Raw genomic sequence first — 12705 nt, 5'->3', positions numbered from 1 at the left:
ATTAAGAGGGAAGGTCAAAAAATTAGTATGAAAACCAAAAAGTGGGGTTTCAGTTGTGAAAAATCGCTAGGAGTGTGCAAGGCAGAAAAAACCAGCATGGAGAGGCGGTGCTATAAGGTGAAGGCTAAAATACCATGGAGGCAAAAATAAACCGTGTGTACTGGCTTACTAACTCCCTTTAATAGTAGAGATATATGTGATTTGGTAAGATAAGAAAATATGTGATTTGACAAGATAATAAAAAAATGTTATTTTTTGTTGTATTAGGAAAGTTGCGATTCTCATTAATAGTAGAGATAATGATAATAATAAATGGCAACACATTGGAAGGTTGTCGAGAATGCATTTTAGTATAAGGTTATCTTACATAGATGGTATGATTTTTAAATTCTTAATCAACTATTATTTACATGATTGAATTGAATCAACACCTGACAAAAGTAAGCACACAAAACAAGATCTCACCCTTAAATGGGATTTGGTTTTCTAACAATATGAAGAAAAATACAATAGAAGATATTGTGTGAGGTGAGGCGAAAATAAACCAGTGAACGAAGGTGGTGGGAAGAGAGGCGAAAATAACCGACAAAAATAAATTTGGATACCTGGCCACAACTCCCCTAGATAAAGGTCACACAGACCCCAGAATCTCTTTATAATCAAGCAACCAATGAACGTGAGGTCGTAACGTAAGCCGTGGACGCACTATCCGTGCTACTTCCACGCGGGCCCGGCCCGGCCCGCCCGAACCGCGGCGTCCACGAGTTTCTGCGTCCGGCCGCGGGGACGAGGAGGCGTAAGCTTTTTTCCATTTGCCCCCCCGCCCACCGGCCGCGGTCATCCCCGCCGTCCGTTCCCCGCACAGACCACCTCCCCGCCGTCCGTTTCCCCTCCCGGTATATAAACCCTCCCTCCCTCCATCCCATCCCCCGTCCGTCCATCGCCGCCACTCCTCTCCTCGCCGCCACTCTTCTTCTCCGGCGAGGCCAGGAAGAGAAGGGAGGATAAGAGGAGAGGAGGGATCCCAAGCCAAGAGATCCGGAGATCTCCATGGCGACCGCGCTGCGTCTGGCGGCGGTCGCGCGGGACTCTCCGGCGGCCGTCTCCAAGCTCGGGAGGGAGAGGGCCTTGCTGCGCGCGGCCGCTAGGCCGGGTGGGCAATGCTGCGCGCGGAGGGGGCTGGTGCTCCGCTGCCAGAGTGGGGCGGCCACGCTCAAGAAGGGCGAGGCGGCGGATGGGGCCGGGGCAGCGGCGGGGTTCACCGTGGTGATGAAGTTCGGCGGCTCGTCCGTGTCGTCTGCCGCGCGGATGCGGGAGGTGGCCGACCTCATCCTCAGCTTCCCCGAGGAGACGCCCGTCGTCGTCCTCTCCGCCATGGGCAAGACCACCAACAACCTCCTCCTGGTACCACCGCTATTCTCCATTTTCCGCTCGCCCAAATTCGACTTCTTTGTCGTTCCGTGCGTGCTGAATGTGCTTGGCTGCGGGATTGTGCAGGCCGGAGAGAAGGCGGTGAGCTGCGGCGCCCCCAAGGCGTCGGAAATCAACGAGCTCGCCGTCATCAAGGAGCTCCATCTCAGGTGCGTATTGATTTTGTCATCTTTCCGTCCCCTGTTGCTTGCAAGTCTGGTTCCATCTCAGGAGTGTGAGTGTTCCTTGGTTTGCTCTGCTCAGGACCATCGATGAGCTTGGACTAGATAGCTCCATTGTTTCAGGTATGTCACTGTTGCTTTCCCCTTTCAGATGTTGGCTCAAAGTCAATACTTGTTCTGTAAAAACTAATATGGAATTCTCCAAGTCATGCCTTTTTCTTCTTTCCTAGTTAGAGATCCACCCACCGAATGATAAGCAAGTAAACTCGCCTTTCGCCACTTGCGGTGCATCAGTAATTCCATGAAGTAGCTGAATCTTTCTGCTGAATATGTCTCTTCTGCGTGTTTTCAGATTAAGCAAGACTTCTGTTTTGGCTTGCAACTGATTTCCCCCCCTTTTCCTTCTGTTTTGGCACACAATCCCTATGTAGTACGTACATCTTTCTGTTTATCTGACCATCTCCCTGTGCTGAAAGCTCTGTAAATATTTCTGTCACTCTGGGATCATGATCTTCGATGAACAACACCTCACCCATTTTCATAATATCAAGTTAATGCTGGCAATTTAAATTCTTAAGCCAGTGAATATATATTTTGAGTGTCAGCAGAATGTTTCCCATTTTTGAGGTCCTGGTGGCCCAAAATATACAGACCATACCTTATTAAAAGGCCATAGAAGGATCTATTAGTACCGCAGCTGTGTCCGCATTTTTTGCTTATGAAGTGATCAGAATCAATCAACACCAAGTTTTTTATGTACAGTAAGGGTCCGACCTGCTTAAGCTGCTCTCTTATCCTAATGGGGACAACCTTTTTTCCTTTAGCTGCACAAAACTGTTCTCTTTTTTCTTTTGTGGTGTGCCACCATTTTCGATGGTGGGGTGTAAATGAACATGGATACACCCATTTTCCCTTTAAATTATATATGATGGTGAGAAGCCTGGAGGTCATTGTCATCCATTCACATCCTTTTCACCCTTTTTGTTCTATATTCAATAGGGACAGCTTTTGTATTCTATAGATTAGTGGTTAGACCATAGTTGATTTAACTTTTCCCCCTCAATTGGATGACACTATTTAATACATTGACCTCAGTGTACAGCTGAACAAATTAGTCTGAAATAATGATGTTCAATCAGTCTCACAATGCATCGCAAATTTCCCTGTCGAACAAGCTCTTGTTAATATATAATTTTTATCTTCTACAATCTACATAAAACATTAAATTAATGTAAACACAGCCTATGTTTTTAAGGCGACGCCTTACCGCCTTAGGGAGGGGGGGGGGGGGGCTTTGGCGCCTAGGCGGGCGCTTTGGACGCCTAGGCGCCCAAAGCGGTCGATTTTCCAAAGCGGAGGGGCAGCGCTTCGACGCCTAGGCGTCGCCTTAGGGACGCTTTAAAAACATAGAACACAGCAAGTGTGGCATGCAGATTTCAATTCACGCACATACCCCTTCATGACTAATGTGGAAGATATAGAACAAGTGAAATGTTCCTGAGTCCCATACTTGATGTGTTCCCCAACACATAAAATTCAGACAATCTGAAGTGTGGTATGCTTGATCCTTACTCATAACACCAGCACAAGCTGTGGTAATTGATTCTTTAGCAATTATCCATTGTTTGTTGCCTTGCATCTTTTGGGCTAATTCAACACTTTACATTCATTTTGTCTTTCACAAAAGTGTCTTCTGTAGTACTATACAAACAACACATTTTAACTGCTCAATCGAACAGGTTTTTTGGACGAATTGGAGCAACTGCTTAAGGGTGTTGCTATGATGAAAGAGCTGACTCTTAGGACACGAGATTACCTTGTATCCTTTGGTGAATGCATGTCTACAAGAATATTTGCTGCATATTTGAATAAACTTGGGAAGAAGGCACGACAGGTAATTCTAGCAAGCAACAATTTAGTAGTTTGGTTACAACTTTGTTTTGCGGCATAAATGTTTGGACCTGTTGAAAGTAATGCAATTAGACAGAATATTTCCAGAAGGGGTTCTTAGTATCTCGCTAACATGGAAAAATGAATAGGTTATAGGAATATCGTTGACAGTCTCGTGAGTCTTTCCTTGTATATATTCCTTTGCTTCTGCTTCTAGTTGACTGGTGAAAGTAATTGCGTCAAGTTGATTAATTGTACTGTGATACGGCAACATTGCTTCCATGAACCACCAAAAGGTCCCAGCCATGCAACGTGTGAACTAGCTGTGCTGTGTCAAGCACATGCAGTATGCTGTTAGTAGATATGATGATAGCCCACAGCTTGGTTGCGAAAAAACCTGTAGTATGCCTGTCCGGTGTCCGCCACTTGGCTATCCAAACTATGGAAAGTAATCAGCTCCCTGGGGGTATATCCAAGTGTGAGGGAGCTGAGAAAGGTGGGAAGTTTGCATCTCATATTAGCAGGGTATGACCGAGAGTTAAATCTGTTCTTCTATACACTACTGCAGTTAAACCTTCTGGCTATGCCCTAGTGCATGTGGATGCCTATATTGCTGACGGAAGTTGCTTTAGCCCACAACTATGTGACATTGGGTTGGAATTTGTAATGAATTTCACAACTACCTGTAATTAGACATGTTCCACAAATAACAATGATATTTCATTCGAACAATGCCTTAACTATTATTTTTTCTTGTTTGCAGTATGATGCTTTTGATCTTGGCTTTATAACCACTGACGATTTCACAAATGCCGATATTCTCGAAGCAACTTATCCTGCTGTTGCAAAGAGGCTACATGGAGATTGGATTGATGACCCTGCTATTCCTATAGTGACTGGTTTCCTTGGGAAGGTCTGTAATGTTATGTTATTCATGCGCAAGAGTATTTAGCTTTGTTTGTGCTTATAATGATGCGCATACAAATAACAGGGGTGGAAATCATGCGCGGTCACAACGTTAGGAAGGGGCGGCAGTGACTTGACCGCTACAACCATTGGCAAAGCCTTGGGGTTAAGAGAAATCCAGGTTTGTTTTCTATTTTAGTGATATATTTGAATTACCGGGTGAAAGGCTGGGTGGTACTGAAACTCCACGTTCTAAGCTGCATCCAAAAGCTGTGTATTTAGATTTGGTTAATTATGCTTCCGCTGCTAAGTTGTCCAGATGTTTAACCAAATAAACTTGAAAGCGATGGATAATGGGTGGTGGAGTTGTAGTGCATATGCTATATTTTGCTGTGCTGTGGGCTGTAACTCAATTTTTTAAATCTGCAACAGGTTTGGAAGGATGTAGATGGTGTGTTGACGTGTGATCCAAATATTTATGCAAATGCGGTACCAGTACCCTACTTGACTTTTGATGAGGCAGCTGAACTTGCTTATTTTGGTGCACAGGTATTCCTGTTTATTTACTTATTGACTGAATAATGGAAGTTTGCCTGTTGCACCTTATTAACTTAGTAAATGCTGCTATATGGTTATTCTCAATTCCTGGCATTTCAAAATTAGTTAGTTTTGTGGTTCAGGGGGTTGGCTGTGTAAGCAGGGACCTTTACAGCATTGATACTCTTTGTTATATGTGTTTCTTGTGTTACTAGGTGATTTAGCAAGTATTGTTCTACCATTTATATAACACTTGCACAAATACTTCCACCAACTACTAGGTTTTGCATCCCCAATCCATGCGACCAGCTAGGGAAGGTGGTATCCCAGTTCGAGTGAAGAACTCATATAACCGTCATGCACCTGGCACTGTGATCACTAAAACAAGAGATATGCGCAAGGTTTGTTACATGACTGTGTCAGTATATTCTGATTCTTCCATGTGAAATTGCTACTGATCCCTGATTGGACATTATTTTGCAGAGCATATTAACCAGCATTGTCCTGAAATCAAATATTACCATGCTGGATATAGTGAGCACAAGGATGCTCGGACAGTATGGCTTTCTAGCAAAGGTAAATAACAACGGTCTTGTGGCTCTCTTTCCCTATAGCTATACACTTTCTTTTATTGTACGCCGTTTTTGACTTTCTATGCAGGTCTTCTCTGCAAAGGTAAATATAGCAACAGTCTTGTGGCTCCTTTTTCCTACAGGTATATGTGTTTTTTTTTACTATATCGTTTTTGCGCAGGTCTTCTCAATATTTGAAGATTTGGGTATCTCTGTTGATTCTGTGGCTACTAGTGAAGTCAGCATATCATTGACACTAGATCCATCAAAACTGTGGAGTCGTGAATTGATCCAGCAGGTAAAAACCTGGGACCTTGTTCCACTTTTATGTTCACAATACTGCTTGGCACTGCCCTACTGCTGTGTTTTTTATCAATGCTCCTGTTTCATTGTTTTGTTGTGATGATGTGGCAGGAGCTTGATCATGTAGTTGAAGAGCTTGAAAAGATTGCAGTTGTTCATCTCCTACAGCACAGATCAATCATTTCCCTGATAGGGAACGTGCAGAGATCGTCTCTGATTCTTGAGAAGGTATGACTACACATGGTACTCTCAGCAGCTGATGAAACTTTATCCTAACATACTGCATGATGTGGTAATGCATTAGAATGCCAACCAGAATTTTGAAGTGCCTCAGTTGATCATTTTGCATCATATCGTTTACATTCACTGCTGCATGCCAGGCATTCAACGTTCTACGGAGAAATGGTGTTAATGTTCAGATGATTTCGCAAGGGGCGTCCAAGGTAATAATACCCCCTTTGCCAAAATGGAACTAACTTTGTTTTCTACACATGGCAAAGGGCAGCGGTTTCTAACTATGCATATAAGCAGGTGAACATCTCCTTGGTGGTCAATGACAGCGAGGCGAAGCAGTGCGTGCAAGCCCTCCACTCAGCATTCTTCGAGAACGGTTTCTTGTCAGAAGTCGAGGAAGCGGATCTTGCACAGAACAGGGTCCCAGTCCTAGTAAGCTCTAATGGTGCTATCAATGGAAACTAGTCGACGTCGCCTTTTTCTGTTTCCAGCCACGGTTGTGCCGTTCTTTGGTTAAGATGGCGATTCGTCCCAGATTATTTAGGCCACCTGAGCTGATTCATTGGTGTTGTAAGAGTGGTATTATAGTTATCATCGGTGTTGTAAGAGTGAGCAGTGTTATAGTTAGCATGATTCTTGGAGTGCTAGCATATATGGTAGCCCAACCAATGTATGTGATTGTGTCAGGCGTGCTACTTGCTGAACTTAACCATTGGAGGTCTGTAGTGCACTCCTTGGGTGTCTTCTACCATATAGTATGTGTATTGTATCCTTCTATTTATATCAGCGAATAATTCTTGTTTCGTTTTTGATATCTACGGCATTGTGAGCGTGGGCACTGTTTTTGTGGATGGACTTGTAAATCTGACAAGTCGTCACATTGGTGTTGTGGGGCAGATTACTTGCCACTGAATCTGCAACATAATGCATTTTATATGTGATACTACTACAGAGGTTGAACTGCAAAAACATCTTATATTTTGGAACAGAGGGAGTGCATGTGTGGACTATGGAAGGAAGGTAGATTCGTTGAGGTATTGCCTGTAAATAAAGATGTAAATCTTGTAGATGCTCCAAAAGAAAAAAGATGTAAATTTTGCATCACAAAGCGGCATAGAAAGGAAATTTGGGACTTGCTGCACTTTTTTCTTCTAGATAGCAGATTATAAGTTTGTTGATATTGTGAAGCAAAATCTGATGGATGTTAAAACGAAACGAACTTTACTGAAAATAATGAAAAAGGAAGTAAATGCCCGAGCCTAGGTTCAAATGTTAGAAACGTGAAGCGAATACGGTGGAAGTTATTTTAGCATGAATTGTGGTGCTTTACAATTTTTTTGGTCCACAATGCGCATCTCCAATTCTCCATCACCAGTTTTATCAAATGTTCCAGAACAAACGCGTGTCCCAAATGTCAAGCAAACTATGGTAGAAGGTAAAAATAGATAGTTCTACCGTAAGAATGTATTTCTAAGTGCAACAGCAAATCGGGACAAAAAAAGGGGGTGAAAACGTATTTATCTGAGCCCAGGTTCGAACTGGGGACCTTTAGTGTGTGAGACTAACGTGATAACCAACTACACCACCCAGACACCCGTGTTTTGAGACTCGAAATAAAGCTATATCAATGCAGCCATAGTTGGACAGGTTCTTTCTTGGCTGCCGTCATGGAGACAGAGCCTGATGCTGATAGGGCCGTATGCCGAGGTCGCCAATGATGGACCTCTCACGATGTTTCAATTTTTTGTGGCAGAATGAACACGACTGAACGGACCTTGCTATCTGTTCATCACAAGTAGTAAATGCATAGCTGCAAGCCAAGGTTTTGAGAATTTTGTTTATCTACATGCAGGTGCCCGGCCCCTGCTTCGAACTATAACCATGAACACGCTGTGCTTAATTACTGCTAGGGTGAATAACTCTGCCATGCTCATCTCATACTTTGTGCCGCTCTAACAAAGCAACAAGCTTTAATGCAGAATATAATTAGTTTAGACTCTCTCATACTCACACTTTGCATCTACTTCGCGCTTGGCTGGCAACTATATAATTTTTTTGGGGGAAATTATCGATTTACCATTGGAAAAGATAGATAATATAAATCTTCCATCTTATAAAATATGTTATATTTATAAATCTACCATTGGAAAAGATAGACAATATCAATCTACCATTGCTAACAGAAGTTTGACCAACAACGTTTGGTGACGATGAAAATGACTCAGCCCACGTGTCAATTCCCTTGCCTCTTCTACCCCTATGCTCTCCCTTTGTGTAACGAAGCAAAGTCAGAAAGAGCTACAGACTACAGTGCTCCATGGGCTTTTTTCTTCTTCTTGTACTTACCATATTTGTATGGTCAAAAATGCCCTCAACCAATCAACGGCTAGGATTAAATTATCCTCTTACCTCTAAGTGGGTAAGGAGGACCATCTTAAAATTTGCCGTATATAATGATGCTCAATAGATTCAACCGAGAGCTATTCTGATTCTGGATTCAAACTCCTGCTAATATCTCATTTTGCATTTTTTTTACTGAACTTCGTGGTCCTCCTTCCTTTCTCCCATAAGACATCTTACCATTTTCTACCCAATCACATTCTTTTGTTAGTATCGCTTCAATATTATAATTTTCTAACTCGCTTTTATTTAGTTTTCTTTTGGTTGTAGACCTCAAGAAAGTGATGAAGCTCAATGTTCTGTCGGACAGGTACATTATGTTCATGTCGACTCTGCGTGCCAAGCTATTGGTCCCAAATCAGGAGAAGGTCAAAAAACGTCCCGTGCTGCTGGTCAAGCAGACCAAGGACAACCAGCCTCCACCATGGTGGGTTGAAGTGGAGTTGGTAGGCAAGGGCGGGGCTTCCCCCAAGGTTTCCGTCCGTAGCGACAACACATACGTCTTCGCCTTCACCAACTTCGAAGGAAAGTTATTTAACCTGACAGATGGAAGAACTAACGACGCGTTTGGTTCGCTCTCCGGTAACATATTCGTTCCGGTAACGAGAAGCACCGGTTTTCAATGTTTTCTCACTGAATACAAGTTTTGTTTGGTGGAGCGTCCAACCTCCGGTTTCCTAATCAGCTTCGGTCCGGCCGTTTTTGGTTTCATGAAGCCATGTATCGAAAGACGCTGCTAGCTAATACTGAGTGTGCGTACCAAACGCAGGATACCATTTCGGAAAGCGCTGGAATCGGAAGCCGTGATGTTTGCTCCGAACCAAACGCGTCGTAAAGTCCTTCCAAACGCCACACCGCTAGGATTCAACGGCAATTACAACACCTTGGTTGGTGGCGCCACAAACCTACCGCAACTGAAACTGCAGCTTGATACTTAACTTTTAAAATTTATTTGTCCAGACCAGACGACAGTACTTTCGGCGGCCGCCGACGAACGCCGACAAAGTGAAGCAACGTTGGCAGTCTTTGGTTCCTGCCCCAAGTCGGCTCGTACCCGACCTGATGCCCCAAGTCCTACACGATGATGGTTCCTGCCACTTGGTACTTTACGTCAAAGCTAGTACAAGCAGACTAGCCTCGTCTTTGCTTTGTTGATCTCCAGCTCACGGTTTTGGTACAGGTTTACAGGGGGTACACGTCAGTATATATACCAGCTAAGCCAATTAGTATTAGTTCTACATGATTGATGAGTCAAAAAACCTATATGCGAATCAACTTGCGGTTGGATGATTAGAGAGACAGCGGTATCCCAGCCCACCAGGATTTAAGTTCTGATGCTCGCATTATTCCTAGATTTAGGATTTTCGACGATGCGTTTTCAGTGGGAGAACATGTTCCCGTCGATGACGAGGCGCCTACGACGACTTTGTAAATCTCAAGATGATATATCGGCTCAGTCTCTCGAAGGTGCTCATAGGGATATGATATGTCTGTGTGTGTTCATAGGGGTGAGTGTATGCGCATATGTATGAGTGCTTCCGTTTGTATCGTGTTAAAAAAAATTCAAAAACCTATATGGACATGTACAACTACTCGTGAACTAAACCGGACAGGACGTCCACATCGTGTGTTTTTTTTCTCGAGAAAACTTCCAATCTATTTATCTTCGATCATGGCAGTACAACGAATTCCCGAAATAATAAAAATTATATCCAGATCCATAGACCACCTAGCGACGACTACAAACATTGAAGTGAGCCGAAGGCGCGCCGCTGTCATCACCCCTCCCTCACCGGAGTCGGGCACAACTTGTTGTAGTAGACAGTCGAGAAGTTGTCGTGCTAAGGCCCCATAGGACAAGCGCACCAGAACAACAACTTCCGCTGATGAAGAATAACATAGATCAAAAGGATTCAACGCGAAGACACATGAACATAAACGAACAACAACAAGATCCGAGAAAATCCACCAAGGATAGATCCACCGAATCGGAGACACACCTCCACACGCCCACCAACCATGCTAAACGCACTACCGAAACAAGGGCTAGGCGGGGAAACCTTTATTCCATCTTCAGAGAGTTGTTGTCGTTTCACCTTCATGAGCAGGATACATACCCTATCAAAATTCAAGAAAAACAATTAACAACGGAGCCCTCCCGCCAGCCCTTGTCAGGATCCACCGCACCCCCATGACCCTAGGGCCATCGGCGACGAGGCGGACCTACGGTGGAGCCGACGAGAGGCACGGACCCTAGCTTTTTTGAAGAAGGAGGCGGCGACTGCGTGGAAACCTACTCCTCTATTTGCACGAGACGGGAAGTCCACATCGTGTTTAACTCTAACAAAACTTACAGCAGGTTTGGAAGAGAGTAGATGGCTGATCCAAATATTTATGCAAATGAGGTGCCAGTACCCTACTTGACTTTTTATGAGGCAGCTGAAGTTGCCTATTTTGGTGCACAGGTATTCCTCGTAGTTTATTTACTTGTTGACTGAATAATATACTCTCTTTGTACCGAAATACATGTCGCTGGAGTAGCAGTAAGTCAGCTACTCCGGCGACATGTATTTCGGTACAGAGGGAGTAGAAGTTTGCATGTTGCACCTTTAACCCAGAAAATGCTATTATATGTTTATTCTCCCATTCTTGGCTTTTCAAAATTAGTTTGTTTTGTGGTTCAGGGGGTTGGCTGTGTTGGTAGGGACCTTTACAGTACTGATAACTTCTTGTTATATGTGTTCCTGGAGTTACTTGTGCTACTTGGTGATTTGGCAAGTATTGTTCAACTACATCGTTCTTACATAAATACTTCCACCAACTATTAGGTTTAGCATCCCCAATTAATCCGACCAGCTAGGGAAGGTGGTATGCCAGTTCGAGTGAAGAACTCGTATAACTGTCATGCACCTGGTACTGTGATCACTAAAACAAGAGATATGCGCAAGGTTTGTTGTATGACTCTATCAGTATATTTTGATTTTTCATGTACAATTGCTACTGGTCTTTTATTATACATTATTTTTTAGAGCATATTAACCAACATTGTGCTGAAATCAAACATTGCCATGCTGGATATGGTGAACACAAGGATGCTCGGACAGTATGGCGTCCTCGCAAAGGTACATAACAACAGTCTCAGTGGCTCCTTTCCCTACAACTATACGTGTTGTTTTATTGTATGCATTGTTTTTGAATTTTATCCAGGTCTCGTCTGCAAAGGTAAACATAGGAACGGTCTTGTGGCTCCTTTTCCCTGCAACTATACATGTTTTTTATTGTATTGTTATTGTGCAGGTCTTCTCAATATTTGAACATTTGGGTATCTCAGTTGAATGATCCACAGAACCATTTACCACGAATTGCAAGTTTTTCACACCTTTTTCCCCATGTGCATATGTCTTCTGAGAAACCTCGGGATTTCCACGCATTAACCATGAAAAGGAATTTTAGGATTTGCTGCACTTTTTCCCCGTGTGCAAATTACAAGGCGACTTTTTTCTTGAACAACAGGAATTTTATCCACTTAGAAGCAATTTTGACTAACGTCCTGGATCAGAGACATATAGCAGACTATATATTCGTTGAAAATGTGAAGCAAAATCTGATGGAAGTTAAAACAGATATGACTACTGGAGACTACACATACACGTACAAAACGAAATGATACAAACTTTACAGAAAATAGTGAAAAGCAAATAAATGCCTGAGCCTAGGTTTGAATGTTAGAAACGCGAAGCAAATATGGTGGAAGTTATTTAGCATGAGTTGTGCTATTTTTCAACTTTTTTTGTCCAATGCGCATCTCCAATTCTCTGTCGCTACTTTTAATAAATGTTCCTGAACAAACGCACAGTATCATCTAGCATTACCACAGTTTCGTTCAAAATGTGAAGCAAAGTTTGCTAGAAGCTGTTCGAAAAAAAACATTTTGTTAGAAGCTAAAATAGATTAAGTGTAATATGTCAAAAAAAGGTGAAATGTCTGAGCCCAGGTTCGAACTGGGGACCTTTAGTGTGTGAGACTAACGTGATAACCAACTACACCACCCAGACGATGTTGTTTGATTTCTTGAGAAGTTATTATATAAGCTTTGTTGCACTCTTTTCTCTAGAATACCCAACGTGAATATGCCGTGCAGTCGTCCTATAACCTGAGAATATGCCGTTGCATATTGCTGGTTCTCCTTTCACCTCTTTTTTAAAGACGTTTTAGGTCACTGCATGCGTGCGAGGAGCAACACACCGAGATCATGGCGGTTTGAGGATCTG

The 12705-nt window shown here is 43.1% G+C and overlaps 1 protein-coding gene and 2 non-coding genes across 3 annotated transcripts; 1 reads left to right on the top strand and 2 right to left on the bottom strand.

Moving 5' to 3' along the window:
• Positions 1-908: 908 nt before the first annotated feature.
• LOC125553152 (aspartokinase 1, chloroplastic) lies at positions 909-6846 on the top strand. The gene is made up of 13 exons (XM_048716936.2): positions 909-1404; positions 1498-1580; positions 1675-1715; positions 3332-3486; positions 4246-4395; positions 4474-4569; positions 4821-4937; positions 5207-5326; positions 5409-5501; positions 5679-5795; positions 5912-6028; positions 6181-6243; positions 6332-6846. The coding sequence occupies exons 1-13, from the start codon at positions 1051-1053 to the stop codon at positions 6497-6499; spliced, it is 1674 nt and encodes a 557-aa protein (XP_048572893.1). The 5' UTR covers positions 909-1050; the 3' UTR covers positions 6500-6846.
• Positions 6847-7552: 706 nt separating this feature from the next.
• On the bottom strand, positions 7553-7626 carry TRNAV-CAC (transfer RNA valine (anticodon CAC)). Its single transcript has one exon. It is a non-coding gene; the product is annotated as a tRNA-Val (tRNA).
• Positions 7627-12415: 4789 nt separating this feature from the next.
• TRNAV-CAC (transfer RNA valine (anticodon CAC)) lies at positions 12416-12489 on the bottom strand. Its single transcript has one exon. It is a non-coding gene; the product is annotated as a tRNA-Val (tRNA).
• Positions 12490-12705: the final 216 nt, after the last annotated feature.

This window comes from Triticum urartu, chromosome 4A (assembly GCF_056163025.1).
Source record: "Triticum urartu cultivar PI428250 chromosome 4A, HENAU_Tu73, whole genome shotgun sequence".
In the NCBI taxonomy this organism is placed as follows: Eukaryota; Viridiplantae; Streptophyta; class Magnoliopsida; order Poales; family Poaceae; genus Triticum; species Triticum urartu.
The sequence above is the reverse complement of the archived record's forward strand: the minus strand, read 5'-3'. Positions and strand labels throughout refer to the sequence as shown.

Coding starts and splice junctions, on each gene's coding strand:
- LOC125553152 (XM_048716936.2), top strand. CDS start 1,051: ATGGCGACCGCGCTGCGTCTGGCGGCGGTCGCGCGGGACTCTCCGGCG. Junction 3,487..4,245: donor TTGGGAAGAAGGCACGACAG/GTAATTCTAGCA, acceptor TCTTGTTTGCAG/TATGATGCTTTTGATCTTGG. Junction 4,570..4,820: donor TGGGGTTAAGAGAAATCCAG/GTTTGTTTTCTA, acceptor AATCTGCAACAG/GTTTGGAAGGATGTAGATGG.